Source organism: Dama dama, chromosome 30 (assembly GCF_033118175.1).
Source record: "Dama dama isolate Ldn47 chromosome 30, ASM3311817v1, whole genome shotgun sequence".
Taxonomy (NCBI): Eukaryota; Metazoa; Chordata; class Mammalia; order Artiodactyla; family Cervidae; genus Dama; species Dama dama.
In genome coordinates, this window is record NC_083710.1 from 17832130 (window position 1) to 17850273 (window position 18144).

The following is an 18144-nucleotide window of genomic DNA, read 5'->3' on the forward strand; positions in this document are numbered from 1 at the left end:
TTCCTACTTTAGAGTGGAACGGGGGCAGCTACCTGCTTATCTAAAGTTGGGGAGCAGATCTGAACGTTTCTCAATACTCATGATTTTAGTCCTATCTTCACTCCCATTTACAAGGGGTTCTTGTTGCTGAAAATTCCTGAGCTTCTGTAGAATCCATCAGTGTAAATTAGGCTACTTCTTCATTTCTTCTCTGCTCAATAAGCTACCACTGATTCACAGATTCCAAAATGCTATGGCAACTGCCCCATTTCTTTGTTCTTTTAGGTGGGCGATTGTTTTTTCAAAAAGATCACTTAAATGTCATTTTAATGGTGTCTTGAAAAGTACGAGGAACTAAAACATGTATCATCTATAATCTGAAACCTATCTCACTCTTCATCTTTCCACATTGACATTGAAATGAGAATTATTCAACTTTTTAAAAAAATTTTAAACCATTCAGACAAACTCCAATGTTCACATGGAATTTACTGTTGTTTAGTCACTAAGTGGTGTCCAACTCTGTGACCCCTTGGACTATAGCCCGCCAGGCTCCTTGGTCCATGGGATTTCTCAGGCAAGAATACTGGAGTGGGTTGCCATTTCCTCCTCCAGGGGATCTTCCCAACCCAAGGATAGAACCCAAGTTTCCTGCTTTGGCAGGTGGATTCTTTACCACTAAGCTACCAGCAAAGCCCTTAGGTGAAATAGAAAGCAGGAAAAGGAGCAACTTGGGAATTTAGGTGAAACTGAATCTAATAATTGCATATTTTTATAAATCAACATGTCACACTGCCCTAACGATGTGTTGGGCATTGTGGGAAATTAAAATATATCCCTATTTCAGAACACCATCTAAAAATTCTCAAAAAGGCTAAATATTTTAAAAGGTCTTTAAACGGATCATGAGCCTAAAGAAAGGTATCTGGAGGGGGAAAAACCACCACACAGAAGAGTAGGATGATAAGAGGCAAACTCAATGGAGGAAAAAGGACTTAAACTCAGTTCTGAAGAACAAACATTAGAAACATTTCTACTGTAGAGTCTACAAAATGCGTATTAGATACAAAGTGATCAACTGATTGGGAAATAAGATATACTTAACGCAGACCAAGACTGCTGGGAGAATGGGGAAAAGTTCTTCTACTTAAAATACAGCTGCTTTAAGTCTTTATTCTCAGCTTTTCACCATAGTGGGTCCTTAAGATGTTGAAATTGTTTTTTAAAATTCCAGGTTAGTTCACTACACACCTGTGAAAAGAGAGACAGTGCAATGTTGTACTTTTCAGGGATCTTCAGATTTTAAAGTCACACTCCTATAGAGATTGAAAACCCCATTATCACTGAAATATGTTCAGTCACTAAGTCCTGCCTGACTCTTTTTGACCCCATGGACTCTAGCTCATCAGGCTCCTCTGTTCATGTGATTTCCCAGGCAAGAATACTGGAGTGGGTTGCCATTTCCTCCTCCAAGGGATCTTCCCAACCCAAGGACTGAAACCACATCTCCTGTGTCGGCAGGCGGCTTCTTTACCACTGAGCCACCTGGGAAGCCCAATTTCTGGTAAAACAATTTTGTTATTGGGTGCCGGCAACTCTTTAGTTCCTCATACCGTTTATCTCACTGAAATAAATGTCTTCACAACACAGTTCTTGATAACACACAGTTTTAAGGAAGATCACATTTGCCTTGGTCAGACAGACTCTAATTGGAGGGATACAGATATGAGAAGAAGACTTCCAAGGAGAGCATCCTGCCTGTTTGAAAACGGGATGACGCCCTGCAGAGCCCCATGTGCCTTCCCCACCAGGCCCAGGCAGAGCGGGTGGGAGCTGAGTGTGTGGACAGGCAGTAGGAGAAGTCTAAATGCAGAAGCTCTTCAGAGCCACGGGCTGGGGAAGGGGCTGTAAAGTACAACGAGCCTGTACCTTGGGAGACACAAGCTTCCTGGAGAGGCAGTGATGTCATCAGAGGAATATTTCCCCCGAAATGTAATTTGCTAGTGCTCTACAGGGCAGAAAACCTAGTCACAGGAAACAGGTCAGACCTTAAATAAGGCGTGACCCGAGGTCATGCAAGACTGGCCTGGAGGGCCAGGCAGTGAAGTGCGAGAGAACTCACTTCAGAGATGAGTGAAATGGAGCCGACTCCACTTACAGCATCATAGACACAGTCCAGCAAGAAGGGATGGGACTGAATCAGTACCCACGAAAGGACTTACACTGAAGTTGTGTTTCAACGAAAATCCATGGTCTCCTCTGGCTTTTAACTCAAGAAACCTTTCCTGAGTATCTACTATGTGCAAGGCAGACCGGCTTTGCTCATCACTTTGTCTCTTAACCTTATAAGCTGAATGTAAAAAATTCCAGCTAATTGATTTCACAGACTGATTGATGTTCTTCTGTAAGAACAACAGATTGATTTTTTTTTATAGACAGCAATACTAATTCTTCCATTATGTTCTTCTCTCTCGGTGCACAGAGTCCAATCGACTTTAGGGCCAAGTCAATGTGAAGAGCAGAAGAGAGGCATTAAGAGAAACAAGGTCCATTAGGTCCAATATTGCCTCAATTACTTTAATTCCATTATTCCTGTTCATATTACTCCTGTAATCGATATTCCCTTTCGGTTATTCATGTTTACCCTTTTCAAACTCACAAGTAATAGGATTATGGTCTTTTGAGCTCAGTGGCAACAGACTTTCATAAATATATTTCTGCATTTGTGATTATCTCCAGATCTGCGGCGGAGAAGTCTTAAATTGAATCAAGTCTTCCAGGGCCATCTCCTGGAGAGATGCAGAGCTTCTTAATGCAATAGAGGTGCTCTTACCTGTTATGTCATTTGTCATTCACTGTCAAGACGGGGCCCATACAGCTTCATGGCTTTCTAAGTCTCTTCTTCCCACGTCCCAGCCTGAGGGTGGATAAACTAGCTTTCTGTTTAATGTAACCCACCTCCCTTTGCTGACAGTCATTCTGCCCTGAGAGAGGTCATCCAGATCCTACGTTAACCACTGCTTCTCCCGGATGGCAAGTAATCAATCCCTCAGTTCCACCTCTGTAGCAGCCTTACAAATTACAGGAACTCTGTCTTCCTTCCACTCTTAACACACATCAATGCAGCATCCACTGTTTGCAAGAAGCTGTGCTTTGAGCACAAACAGGACATGTAGTAAGTACGCGGCCCTTCCCCTGAGCATCTGCCAGCCCTTCTGAGGGTGTAAATGAACTGAGTCTTGGTATCAGGGAGGCAGGTGTCAGCCCGTGATGTGAAGAGTCTGTTGAAAGTGCCCCTGGAGTGAAGAAGGGGTAAATTATGAATGGAGAAAAGTCTTCATAAAGCGGGATGAATTCAAGTGAGGTCCTGAAGGATGGTGGAGAGGGGGGACGTTCTGAAGATGAAGCTTGAATGGGAAAGAATAAACTGTGGGTGAGAATCAAAGTAGGTGGATGTAGCCAGAACTGACAACTTACAGAGTGAAAACTGAGGTGGCCAAAAGGCTCATATGAGTATTTCATGAGATGGTACGAAAAATCCAAATGAACGTTCTGGCCAGCCTAGTCAAAGAGGGCACTGAGCTCATCAAGCACCGGGTTAGGAAGGCCTGACTTCCCCTAAAGCAGCAGCGAGGGGGGCAGAGTTTGGCTGGGGATGAGCCTGCTGACGCGGGCAGCCTCGCTGCGGTGGGCAGGATGGCCCAGAGGCAAGCTCGGGATGGCTCAGAGGCATGTACAGGCTGCAGACCTAAGATGAGAGCAGGGCTCACAGCGAGCCACACAGCTCCTGGGGGCCGAGGTCCTCTTCGCTCTGTGTCCATTCAATACTGAGAGCAATGACGACTGCATGCTTAATAATATACCAGGCCCTGTGCTAGTCATCTTGAAACCATCATCTCATGTCCACAGCCTGGGAAGACGGGCCACTCCACCCTCCCGCGGAGCCTCAGCCAGCCTTCCCTCCCAGTTCGCGCTCCAGCAGCATCAGCTGCACTGCGAGGACCGCACCCCACACCCTGCTCCCCCACGCCCCGCCCTGCTCCCCCACGCCCCGACCTCCTGCCCCATGCCCCGCCCTGCTCCCCCACGTCCCGCCCTGCTCCCCCCACGCCCCGCCCTGCTCCCCACGCCCCGCCCTGCTCCCCCCACGCAGCCCTGCTCCCCCCACGCCCCGCCCTGCTCCCCCCACGCCCCGCCCTCCTGCCCCCACGCCCCGCCCTCCTGCCCCACGCCCCGCCCTCCTGCCCCACACCCCGCCCTCCTGCCCCACACCCCGCCCTGCTCCCCCCACGCCCCGCCCTGCTCCCCCACGCCCCGCCCTGCTCCCCACGCCCCGCCCTGCTCCCCCCACGCAGCCCTGCTCCCCCCACGCAGCCCTGCTCCCCCCACGCCCCGCCCTGCTCCCCACGCCCCGCCCTGCTTCCCCCACACAGCCCTGCTCCCCCCACGCCCCGCCCTGCTCCCCACGCCCCGCCCTGCTCCCCCCACGCCCCGCCCTCCTGCCCCCACGCCCCGCCCTCCTGCCCCCACGCCCCGCCCTCCTGCCCCACGCCCCGCCCTCCTGCCCCCACGCCCCACCCTCCTGCCCCACGCCCCGCCCTGCTCCCCCCACGCCCCGCCCTGCTCCCCCCACGCCCCGCCCTGCTCCCCACGCCCCGCCCTGCTCCCCCACGCAGCCCTGCTGAGCCGCCCACCCTGCCTCCTTTCCAATGTTCTCTCCACAACACTGGTCGCTCTGGCACTGTTCTGTTCCTTCCAACGTCCACTCAGATAAGACCCTGTAAAGCACTTCCCGAGGTCCCCGAGCCAGCTCCATTGCTCTTTTTCCTGTGTGTGAGGAGCCCGCAGCCCAGAGCGCCAGCAGAGCCACTATTTCCACGTGATCGCCTCCCACCTAGACTGTAACCCTCTTCCTGTGATCCCCAGGGACACTTTTGGCTCATGTGAGAAGGACAATGTTTGAATGAATGAATAAATGAAGAAACGGAAGGGTCCTATGAACAAACAATAGGAGAGGGAACCAAAAGCCTGGGAAAAGGTGGTCATGGACACAAAGGGAAAAGGAAAGCAAAAATATGAAAGAATTACAGAAAATTTGACAAAGCTTCCTGAGAGCTAAATGTCAGGGGAGCAAGTGATAGAGGGGCATGCCAAGCTTCTGAGCTCTCTGATAGAAGCTCTCCACTCTGCTTCATGACTTTTTTATTATCAGCTTAAAAGCACTGAGTATTAACTCATGGATTTAAAAGAAACAAAAAAGGAACCGTCAGGAGACAGAGGCAGAAAAAGAACTCAAGGAGAACAAACACTAAGATTTGTATCTTAACTTACCCATGTGCAAACATCTTCTGAGAAAGTCTGATAGAATCTTGACTCAAAGCACAAGTTCTTTAATTAAAAGACTTTGCATGTATCATAAATACACTAAAATTTCAGAGGTCTTTAAAAAAACTACTGTCAATTACTAACTAAAAAAACAAAATAATTTCCCCTTTGTTTAAAGATCAGAGTTTCATAATGAATATGTGTATTATCATCAGTTTGAATTTTCAGAAATCTCAGATTACTGAAATTAGAGTGTAAGATGGAAACAGAGGAAAACACTTAGCAAGAGTAAATTAGTTTCTAGTTTTCAAGGCACTTAAGGTTTTATTTCTGGTTTACTTCTCTTTAATGGTAGAGAAGTGTTAGGTACACACAAAATAACCTAGTTATTAAAATAAGATTTATTATAACACAGAAATTATAACAATGCATACTTTAGGCAGCTTAGTGGTAAAGAATCTGCCTTCAATGCAGGAGACACAGGATTGATCCTTGGGTCAAAAACATCCCCTGGAGAAGGAAATGGCAACTCACTCCAGTACTCTTGCTTGGGAAATCCCATGGACAGAGGACCCTAGCGGGCTACAGTCCATGGGGTCTCAAAAGAGTTGGACACTAAACAACTAAACAACAAAAGCCATTTAAGGACAGTTTAATGACCAAGATGCAATTGCCCATTGAAGCTGACACATCATTATCAAAGAGCTCTCCCACCATTACTCTGATATGATCATTGTGTGACCAAAATCAATTGTTTTAACTTATGCCTGTGGACATTCTCACATACCAAATGAGGAGATTCACGTAGTAAGTTACAGAAGGCTTGTAACAGAGGGTAGTATGCACTTTGATAAAATGGAAAAGGTAAATAGTGGAGGCATGAAGATGAAGTTATACAACCATATACTGTGGCATTTGGTGGAACTCTGCCTGCAAGCATCACATACCCTTTAAATATGTTATGTAATTTACCAATTTCCTTAGGCCTAGTGTCAACATAAAAATGCTAAAATGACTTCTTATTTTCATTTTCACTTTCTACTACCTGTCATCATCTTATAAATCCAGTGCTGTCTGGGCCAACACTATTATTTGGCCACAGGATGGCCTCACTGCCAGAGACAAGAAAGCTTCTGTGGGGTTGAGAAGCCTGGAAGTCAATGACCCCAGCCTGCCTGCTGTGCAGTCCTGGGGAAGTCAAGCTGGAACCCCATGGTCTCCAGCACTAGCCCAGGGGCTGACATCAATTCACAGGATCCCTAAAGATGCCTGCTTCATTCCTGGGATCAGGTTCCCATGGCCTTGGACTTTGCTCAGCAGGAGGCTTCCTTTGGGGACAGAAAAGTAAGCCTTTCTGTAAGACTTCCTTTCCTGGAAGTCACAGTAGATACAGCCAGAAAGCTCCACCCTTGCAGGAAAGAAGGGTTCTGTAAATAAACATCTCTGAGAAATGGATCCTTTAACTGCTATCTGGAGACCAGCATCCTCATAATGTTGTCAAATCTAAACACACAAAAGACCAGAGCGAATAGTCTCGAGGAAGCAGAGAGAAGAGAGAAGAGACAGCGGGGGCAGGTCTGTTTCAGGAGTGCATTTAGAGATGAGAGCTCTGGAACAGAATGTTAAATTTAATAAGTGCAAAGTAATACAGCTAGAAAGAAAGAACAGCCCGGCTAAGTATGATTTAAATGGTCTTGAATTAGCTGGAAAGATACCTTGATGTTCTGATAGAGGTAGTGTGTAAATTGGCGACTCAGCCTGAGATGTGATAGAGAAAGCGGGCTGGGCTCACACAGAGCGCTACCTTTTAGAAATTGTCTACTTGCTCTTACTTTTAAAAGGACAACTCTTATCCCATTTAGGATGTTGTTGAACTTGGACTCTCCCGAAAGTAAGAGCTTGCTGAGGACAATGGAGTAGAAGGCCTGTCCGCTCCTGGTCACTGTGCTTTACTTTTGCCAACTGAATTGGACCATGGTCACTACAGTCTCTGCCATTCACCCATTCAACCAATATTCAGCAACAAGCTTGGTTCTAGTTTCTACAGAGCAGACCAAAAGGAATGAATTTGCCTTTCCTTAGGTAGTGTTATGTGTTGAATTTATGTACCCCCAAAAGATGTGAAAGTCTTAATTAAATGTGGCCTCATTTAGACATAGAATCTATGCAGATGGTTAAATTATGGAGTCATTAAAGGAGTCTCTAATTCAATATGATAGGTGTCTTTAGAAGGGGGGAAATTTTAATGTGGAGATAGACAATTCAAAGACACAGGATAGAAGATGGCCATTCAAAGCCCAGGGACTCCTAAGGATACCAGAAGCTGGGAAAGGCAAGGACCACATTCTCCCTTACAGCTTTCAGAAGGAAGGGAACCTGCTGACACTTTGATTTCAGATTTCTGGCTTCCAGATGACAAGTGTCTGTTGTTTGAGCCCTTCAGCCCTTGTTACTTTGTTACAGCTGCCAGAGAAAACGAATACAGATTGAGTTATGAAAGAGTGACGCCAATGACAAAATTGCCATGGTCAACAGAACTCCTGTGGGGATCTATCCACAGACAGTTAATGGGGCCAAGTTCAGTACTGGACCAGAGATTACCACCATCAACATCAGTTCCATAAAGGCCACCAAAGAATAAAGATGGTCCGCTGGATCATCAAAAAAGCAAGAGAGTTCCAGAAAAACAACTATTTCTGCTTCATTGACTAAGCCAAAGCCTTTGACTGTGTGGATCACAATCAACTGTGGAAAATTCTGAAAGAGATGGGAATACCAGACCACCTGACCTGCCTCTTGAGAAACCTGTATGCAGGTCAGGAAGCAACAGTTAGAACTGGACATGGAACAACAGACTGGTTCCAAGTAGGAAAAGGAGTATGTCAAGGCTGTATATTGTCACCCTGCTTATTTAACTTCTATGCAGAGTACATCATGAGAAATGCTGGGCTGGAAGAAGCACAAGCTGGAGTCAAGATTGCCGGGAGAAATATCAATAACCGCAGATATGCAGATGACACCACCCTTATGGCAGAAAGTGAAGAAGAACTAAAGAGCCTCTTGATGAAAGTGAAAGAGGAGAGTGAAAAAGTTGGCTTAAAGCTTCAGAAAACTAAGATCATGGCATCCGGTCCCATCACGTCATGGAAAATAGATGGGGAGACAGTGGAAACAGTGTCAGACTTCATTTTGGGGGGCTCCAAAATCACTGCAGATGGTGACTGCAGCCATGAAATTAAAAGACGCTTACTCTTTGGAAGGAAAGTTATGACCAACCTAGATAGCATATTAAAAAGCAGAGACATTACTTTGCCAACAAAGCTCTGTCTAGTCAAGGCTATGGTTTTTCCAGTGGTCATGTATGGATGTGAGAGTTGGACTGTGAAGAAAGCTGAGCACCGAAAAATTGATGCTTTTGAACTGTGGTATAGGAGAAGACTCTTGAGAGTCCCTTGGACTTCGAGTAGATCCAACCAGTCCATCCTAAAGGAGATCAGTCCTGGGTGTTCATTAGAAGGACCGATGCTGAAGCTGAAACTTCAATATTTTGGCCACCTCATGAGAAGATTTGACTCATTGGAAAAGACCCTGATGCTGGGAGGGATTGGGGGGGCAGGAGGAGACGGGGATGACAGAGGATGAGATGGCTGGATGGCATCACCGACTCAATGGGCATGAGTTTGGGTGAACTCTGGGAGCTGGTGATGGACAGGGAGGCCTGGCGTGCTGTGATTCATGGGGTTGCAAAGAGTCGGACATGACTGAGCGACTGAACTGAACTGAACTGATATCCTACACAGAGACTGACCCAATGGGAACTGTTTAATCCTCTAAAAAGATGATTAGAAAGAAAGCAGCAATAAAGGTTAATGGAAAATTAATCCTGGTGACCTATTTGGGCAAATCAAAGTTGTGGGACATACATTTATTTAAAAGGAAAACGCAAAGACTCTCTATAGAAGGGTAACTTCAGATAAGAGAACACAGATAAGACTTTAATTAAAAAAAAAAAAAAAAGACTTTAATTAGAAGAGTCTTTGGTATTCACCCATTTACATCAATGTTGAAAAGATAAAAGGCTTCTGATAAGGTAGTAAAGATGAACAATCACAAGAAGTCTATGTTAACTCTGTAGAAGATGGAGAGAGATTTCTGATGACCAGTCCTGTTTTCTCCCTGGTTGTCTGCAAAGGTACTCTGTTGTAGGGACTCTGAGATGCTTCCAAAATGTGCATTAACTCACTGAGACCACCATGACTGGCCCTCTGCACGCTGGTTATCAGTGAGTAGAACACACATAAGAGAATGATGTCAACTGTATAATGAAACTGCATGTTGTCTCAAACAGTGACAACCTGCCGTTGGTCAGGCCCATGGCTTGTGGTACTCACCCACTGCTTTACCGGAACATGGTGAGCACGTTCTCTTCCAGGGATTATAAAGATGGCATCATACTGGCTGCAGACGACCTGGAAAATAAAGGCCACCTTGTTAGAGAAGGCTTCCAACTTCGAGCTCAGAGATCTGCTGGAACATATGTAAGCAGAGGCGAGCTTTTGCTTGCAAAATTCCAGCTGAACACTGCCCTTTGCTACTTGCTGCCATTCTAATTGACTGTCCTTGGAAAACTTCTCTGCTTGATCACAATCAATAAATGTGAAGGTCTCATAAGCACAGCCCTTGAACTGCTGATCTTCCAAAGAATATTTCTGCTTTAGAAGTCATCCCTGTTGCTAAAGTAGCTACACCAGGGCCAGGGCCTCCAAAATCTGAAAAAACCTAAATAAATAAAGCTGTATATTAAGAGGAGTACAACCTAGAGTATCATTTGAAAGCAGTTTTGGGGGCTGATCAGTATAGGGTTTCTCTGTTGAGGTGTGGGAAAGATTTCTCACAAATTTGCAAGCTGAAATAAGAGCTAGATACTTATAAGTTTCCCCCCTAGGAAGTCTGCTATTCTGCAAACTATAAAAATTCATCTAGGTATTTTCATAGAATAAATCCCAACTTTATTTACTAGAACCATTTTTTAAAATACAGTTACTCAAGTCAGGTCTACCGGCCAGCAACCTCAGCATCCCCAAGGAATATGAAAAGCTCAAACTCCTGAAACAGAATCGGCATATTCACAAGATCCTCATGTAAGTCCTACGCATACTCATGTCTGAGAAGCATGGCTCTGAAGTGCCTCATGCATATGGCCTTCAATTATGAGACTCACAAGAAACAGGCTGCCTGAAACTTCAAGACCATCCTCTGGTGTCCAGGAGTGAATGGAATCATAATCCATTAATTATAGTTGAATAAACTCCCCAGAAGCCCCTTACTGCTAGCTAAATCAACTTTTCCTTTTCAGAACAGATAGGCTAATGGTATAGATACGTAAAAGCATAGCTCATTCTAGAAGAATTTGCTTTTATACTCATAAGACATATACATTGCTTTACATTCATAAGACCACCATAGCCATTCATTTATTCCATGAGCAGTTAGTGAACATCTATTCAGATGCTCCATAATCACTAATACAGGCTTCCCTGGTGGCTTAGCGGTAAAGAATCTGCCTGCCAATGCAGGAGATGCGGGTTCCATCCCTGGGTTGGGAAGATCCCCTGGAGAAGGAAGTGGCAACAACCCACTCCGGTATTCTTGTCTGAGAATTCCATGGACAGAGAAGCCTGATGGGCTACAGTTCACGGGGTTGCAAAGAGTCGAAAGTGACTTCATGACTAAACAACAACACAACAATAGCTAACATGGGCAAAGAGTCCAGAATGTGCAGAAGGATGGGAATTACAATAGGAATGGGAGCTCTAATCAGGAAAGGTCAGTACCAGAAGCAAGGGTGCAGAGGAGGACACGGTGCTCACTTTAGAAAGTACCTGAGCAGACCTGGAACATTGTGAAGGCTTCCTGCCCACCTTCAGGCACAGTGAGTGTGGCTCTGGATTAGGGCAAGTCCCCAACCCAGCAATGAACAAGTCAACTACCTTACTTAGAGAAAAATACTGGTTTGGGACTGTAGATAGTTGTTTTTCCCAACCGCTTTGAATATTTGTATGCGTGAGCTCTAAATGCAGCAACCCTCAGGAAGAGTTTTTCCCTTTCAACTCGCCTACCTGTACACAAGGAAGGATAGCAGACATCAAATGCAAACAGCCCTGACTCAGAAGTCCGCCCAGCACTGCGAGTCGGCAGGGAAGACAGAACCGGGTCTCCGTGTCGGCTCTCTGATCACACAGAGTGTCAATGCAACGGCAACCAGCGACACGCAGGCCATAAACAGAATGGCATTGAAGTTAACACAAAAGTCAGGGAACTGTCTGCTGGGAGGGACCCTGGCTATTTGGTGGGTGCACTGCTGGGAGCAATTGAAGGCTCTTGGGGAGACCACCATGTACACACCTTTCTCTGTGCCTGGCTCCTCTCTCTGCAAGTAAATAGTTCTCATCCTGTCTCCCTCCCCCTCGCTTCCGCTTCCTCTGACTCATTCTCCTTCTCCCTTACCACCTCCAAGTGCCCTCCCACCTCTCATCGCACGCTCTTTTTCCCCTTTCCAATCTGCCTGCTTTCTCACCGCCTCCTGCTATGAGATGGAGACAAGGAAGAGAAGCCAGGATGATGGAGCATCTTTCTCCCTTGCCCCCCTTGACCTCGCTTCCCTTTTCTCTGCTAACATTCCCACACTTCTTTTCCCTCTTCTTTCTTCGTTTGTTTTAATTGGAGTCTACTTGCTTTACAATATTGCATTGCTTTCTGTTGTACAACAACGTGAATCTGCTATATGTATGCATGTATCTCCCCCCTCTGGGACCTCACTCCCCACCTCGCCATCCTCCCCATCTCAGTTATCACAGAGCATCAAGCTGAGCTCCCCGCACTACAGAGCAGCTACAGCTGGCTAGCTCTTTTACGCTAGATAGCTGTTGTACACATGGTCGGGTACACGTCAATGGACCTCTCCCAGTGTGTCCCACCTCCCCCCCACTGTGTCCAAGCTCCATCCGCTACGTCTGCATCTCCACTGCTGCCCTGCAAACAGGTCCATCAGGGCCGTCTTTCTAGATTCCACATATATGCATTCATACGTGACGTTTGCCTTCCTCTTTCTGACTTGTTTCAGGCGGTATGACAGGCTCGAGGTTCATCCACATCTCTACAGATTTTTTTGTCCTTCCCCCCCGCCGTGTTCTCTCTTTTCCTAGCGTTGAACCCTTCATGAGTGTGCCCAGGCCTCCCAGGCACCGAGTTTGGAAGGGACAGCACAAGGGCTGGACTCCTCTGCCGTCACGTTGTCACACTTGAAGTTCGCACGTTCTCCAAACCTGCTGCCAGGTCAACAGTTGAGAAAGGAAAAAAAAAACCCACACTTTAAAAATGCAGTAAGCTAGCATTTTCTTAGCAGTCTTTAAAATGTTGAACAATGCTGAACAATTCAGCTGCTGTGCTCCAAGGGTACAGAGATGTAAAATACAGCCGGTACAAGGGTTTCATTCTACCACTGGTTTTTCCTAAGGATACTCCCTTCAACCCACCACGACCCCCAAACCCTCCAGGAATGACTGAAAGCTGCCTCGTCACAGGCCGGAGTTCCCAGAGTGCTTCCTGACAAAGACACTGCAGCACCCCGTCAGGAAGCCTTACCAGTTACAGCTTAATAAATATATGAAGATTACTGTAATATAGAAAATGTCTGGTTCCACCACTTCCTGCATGAAATGCACTTAGGGAGTACTCCACAGAGTGGGCTGTGATATGACAATCTCACACATACTCTCTGAATTACAGAAAAGCCATTTGGTCTCCTTTATGCATTTCACTCTTATTTTCACCCCTGTGAACCCTCAGCAAAGCTCCAGACAACTCTGCTTGGCTCACCCTTTTATTTCAGTGAGTAGACACGGTATGTGCCCCTGGCATAGAGTATATGCTGCCCAAATATCTGAGGAATGAGGTAATTAACTGAATAATCAACTGATCAATCAACATCAGCCTAAGACATGACGGAATTAAGCGGCTGGAGAGAAACACTATGGCACACGGATGCACGTTGAAAATCTACTCTAGGCTTCTTCCATTGGCCCTAATCATGAAGTCAGCCTAGCGTAGTGGATGTAACTCACCTCCAAGAAGTCAAAGGGGCAGAGGAACTGACTGCGGAGGGATACTGAGTGGTCAGATGTGACAACTGCCATTCTAATAGCAAATAGGCAAATAGAAAAACTCTACAGAACTGACAAAAGTTCTCCAAAAATAATAATAGTAATAATAATAACGTAGCCCAGTATAAGTCAGTCAAGCCCTCCATCTATCCCTGCATGATACTGTGCCCATAGCCTATCATCAGTGATGCTCTCATCACACTTTTACAGTCCTTCAACAGTATCTGAGTCAGACTAGAAGTGAGGACCTGATCATTGCTCACCAAGATTTCCTAGGCAAGCCAAGAAGGTTACAGAATGGATTCGCTCTGCAGACCAGGAAAGGGTTGTAATCCTATCTTAGAAAAGGAGAAGAGAGACATGACAGATAGAACTAGGTCTAAACTAGTCCAAAATGTCCCACCTCTCTAGATTCACATGAGAATTCAGGGGCCAGGTCAGCAGGTCCCCCAAGTAGGAAGTCACTCCATATCAACCAACAAGAGTTAGACAAGAGCCGGCCTCAGCAGCAGTGTCGTCGTTATATCTGGCTCTGCCTCTCTTAATATACTTCATTACAAATAAGCCACACTTTCCCCAAAGTCAGCATGCGCTTTCTTCATCTTCAAAAATCACAAGTGCTTCTTCTGAACATTAGCAGCGTTCAGTTCAGTTCAGTCACTCAGTCATGTCTGACTCTTTGCGACCCCATGGACTGCAGCACGCCAGGCTTCCCTGTCAGTCACCAACTCCTGTAGCTTGCTCAAACTCATGTCCATCGAGTTGGTGATGCCATTCAACCATCTCATCCTCTGTCATCCCCTTCTCCTCCTGCCTTCAATCTTCCCCAGCATCAGGGTCTTTTCCAAGGAGTCAGTTCTTCACATCAGGTGGCCAAAGTATTGGAGTTTCAGCTTTAGCATCAGTTCTTCCAATGAATATTCAGGACTAATTTCCTTTAGGGTGGACCGGTTGGATCTCCTTGCAGTCCAAGGGACTCTCAAGAGTCTTCTCCAACATCACAGTTCAAAAGCATCAATTCTTCGGTGCTCAGCTTTCTTTATGGGCCAACTCTCATATCTATACATGACTACTGGAAAAACCATAGGTTTGACTAGACAGACCTTTGTTGGCAAAGTAATGTTTCTGCTTTTTAATATGCTGTCTGGGTTGGTCATAGCAACCATTAGCAGCATTAACACCATTTAAGTGATTGAGCTGAGATGGTCGCTCCTCCAGAAGCCCATCTGATCATCCTGTAGAAAGAGCCTCCGATGGTAACTTTCAACTCCACTGCCCCTGTGACCTGAAACTGTTTTAACAAACGCCCTGCAGTCTGAAAAGAAGGATGTGACCTCGTAAGGAAGAAAATTTGACAACTCTAGCTAGAATGAATGTATTGTCATTTAACATCTGACCCAGAGTAAAGTACCTCAATGACCCGTCAATGGAAAAAGAAGAAAATATCTTAAAATAATCCCTAGATATGTCATATATCACTATATCTCAATATCATGAGACCTAGATTTGTTACCATTCAACAAAGAGTACTTTTTAATAGTAAAGAATTGAGGAAAAAATAGCATGATTTAACGCTTTCTCCTCCTGAATTTCATTTTGAGGTTTCAAGCAATATAGCTTCCTACCTATATAAAGCCCATAGCTCTACAATTTCAGTGTTAACTATACATTACTATAAATATTTTGAAGGAGAAAATAATAGTTGTATTTTCCACCTGCATCCACTCCCTAAAGGTCTGGAAATGCGTGTATCCTAAGTCGCTTCAGTCATGTCCAGCTCTTTGCGACCTCATGGACTGTAGGTCTCCAGGCTCCTCTGTCCATGGGGACTCTCCAGGCAAGGATACTGGAATGGGTTGCCATGCCCTCCTCCAGGGGATCTTTCCGACCCAGGGATCAAACCCAGGTCTTTTATGTCTTCTGCATTGGCAGACGTGTTCTTTACCACTAGTGCCACTTGGGAAGCTTCCCCCTAAAGGTTTGCTGATGTGTTTTTGCACTGGGCCCTTAAGGATGGCAAAGGGAGGGGGTATGAGTCTGTGATCGCCCACAGCCAATTCTCAGTGCAGTCTCCTGCTCTGAGTCACAGGATTTCTTTTCCAGATCAACTCCCTGTTCAGTTGACCAGCATCTCAACATGTGTGGATTTCTTCTAATCTCACCTCAATAAGCTACTGCTTGTGGGAGGATAAAAACCCATTTCCTTCCACATTTGTGGGCCTGTGTGTATTTGAGTGTTCATCTCTCATATGATTTCCAAGTTAGAACTCTAGATCAAGTAGACAAAATAGTGCATATGCAACAAGAACTACAGCATGAAGACAGATCAAGGAAGGGGGAACCCTTCCATCACTTCTACTACATCTCTGAAAGATATAATTCAGATAACCCCCTCCCAGTCCCGAGATCTCTTGAAGAGCAAGGAGATCCAACCAGTCCATCCTAAAGGAAAGCAGTCCTGAATATTCATTGGAAGGATTGATGCTGAAGCTGAAACTCCAATAATTTGGCCACCTGATGTGAAGAACTGACTCACAAAAAAGACCCTGATGCTGGGAAAGACTGAAGGCAGGAGGAGAAGGGGACTACAGAGGATGAGATGGTTGGATGGCATCACCGACTCTATAGACATGAGTTTGAGCAAGCTCCAGGAGTTGGTGATGGACAAGGAGGCCTGGTGTGCTGCAGTCCATGGGGTCACAAAGAGTCAGACATGACTGAGCTAAACTGAACTGAGTCTCTAGATCCTGCCAAGCCCTCCATTAAACAGACCTTCCTGAGGGAGGGGCCTGGGTGAACACCACTGTAAGAGATGACCACATATTTCCATAGTTTAGGAGGATAAAGCAATTACAGCTTCAGTCATTCATGAATAAAGCCTCTTTAACATTTTAATGAGAACATTAAACTCAGCTGCACTTGGTTTGGCCTCCCTAGAAAGTCTGTTAGCCTTGGAGAAAGTTTCTTTAAGAAGCCGTAATGAAATTGCAGGTTCTCTGTTCCACCTCCCCCCCCGCCCCGAGGCAAGCCTGGGCCACAAACACTGGCTGCACAATGACTCTCCTGAAAGAACCCATATATTCTGATAAGGCTACAGTTTGGCAAATGAGAGAAGGCATCTGGAGAAATACCTTCTCCTCTGCAGTATTTGTGCGCTTGTGTGTGCTCACTCATTTTATATCTGACTTGTCCCCTAATTCGCTTTTTATGTTATACACAGCTTGGAGTACAATGTGAGACTCAATAAATGTTCAGTCATACTTTTCTGCTATTTTCCCTTAATCATTTTTCTGCCGCCTCTGTGCTCCTTTGCGATGTGACTGATTCCCACTAAGGCTCCCAACTGCCGCTTGCCTGGAGGCCCATTAAATTCGGCAGACAACCAAGAGAGCTTCAGGTGCAAGAGGTGAACGAGAAATAACTCAGACTCAGTGACTTAACACGAATGTCTGCCTCTTCCTCCAAACAAAACCTGGAGCCATGTGAATGAAAGAGTTTGTCACCTCAAAGACCAACTATGGGAGAAGAGTGAAGCTAACGGGGGTTCATATATTCGGCTCACTGATGCGTTCAATTCTTCCAACATTTACTGAGCACCTTCTGAGCACTAGTCTGTCCTAGATACTCAGCTGCAGCCGGAAGTAAGGCAGACGAGACCTCCACTCCCACAAAGCTTGAGATCCTGTGGGAGAGACAGGCAGTAAACAATAAAAGAAAATGTCAGAGGGTAACAAGTGCTAGGAAGAACATACAGAGGGTGATGTGATACAAGAGGCCAGTTAAGTAGGGTGGACAGGAAAAGGCAAGCAGAGTGAAAAGCTATAGCAAGAAACATAAGGTCATAGAAAGACGGGGAGGAATCTTAAAGGCATATCAGTAAGTGAAAGAAGCTAATCTGAAAAGGCTACCCACTGTATGACTCCAACTATATGACATTCGAGAAAAGGCAAAACTAGAATGGAGACAATAAGATCAGTGGTTGCTGGGGAGGCGAAGAGGGTGAGATAAACAGGAGGCACACAGGATTATTAGGGCGGTGAAACTTCTGTATGATACTATTGCACTGGCCAGTAAGTTCATTTGGGTTTTTCCATCAGATGTAGTGGAAAAACCCAATGAAGTTTTTGGCCAACCAGGTATATAATGGTAGACACATGTCATCATCCATTTTTCAAAATCCATAGAATGTGTGACACCAAGAGTGAACCTGAAGGTTAACTATGGACCTTGGGTGATGGTGCCATGTCAGTGTAGGTTCATCAGTTGTAATAAATGTATCACTCGGGTAGCGGGTGTCCATAGTGGGAAAGACCATATATGTGGGCAGGAGATATATGAGAATGCTCTGTACTTTTTCCTCAATTTTGCTATAAACCTAAGATTGCTCTAAAAAGACAAAACCTATGTTTTAAAAAATCCTTTGGGATCTTCCTGGTGGTCCAGTGGCTAAGACTCTGTGCTCCCAATTCTGGGGGCCTGGGTTTGATCGCTAGTCAGGGAACTAGATCCCGGGTGCCACAACTAAGACCAGGAGTAGACAAATAAATAAATAAAAATTTTAAAATATTAAAATAAATATAAATTTTAAAATCATTACAATAAGGAAGTGTGGGGTGTTGAAGAATGAAAATGGGTGAAGGTTCGCTAGAGCACTGTAAATCGGGCAGAAAGGAGAAGG

General features: G+C 45.6%; 2 protein-coding genes across 3 annotated transcripts in view; one reads left to right on the plus strand and one right to left on the minus strand.

The window, feature by feature from the left end:
• The window catches only part of ENOX1 (ecto-NOX disulfide-thiol exchanger 1), a 662946-nt gene that overhangs the window by 507110 nt on the left and 137692 nt on the right, over positions 1-18144 (minus strand). The window contains exon 2 of one of the 2 annotated variants that reach the window (XM_061133275.1): positions 9696-9773. The gene's annotated coding sequence lies outside the window, so the exon portion shown is untranslated. Of the gene's footprint in view, positions 1-9695; positions 9774-18144 lie in introns of those variants that run through there. The other variant, XM_061133276.1, reaches the window with a different exon arrangement.
• Positions 3827-4753, plus strand: LOC133049710 (uncharacterized). Its single transcript, XM_061133858.1, has one exon. The coding sequence runs from the start codon at positions 3827-3829 to the stop codon at positions 4751-4753; it is 927 nt and encodes a 308-aa protein (XP_060989841.1).

Coding starts and splice junctions, on each gene's coding strand:
- LOC133049710 (XM_061133858.1), top strand. CDS start 3,827: ATGCTTAATAATATACCAGGCCCTGTGCTAGTCATCTTGAAACCATCA.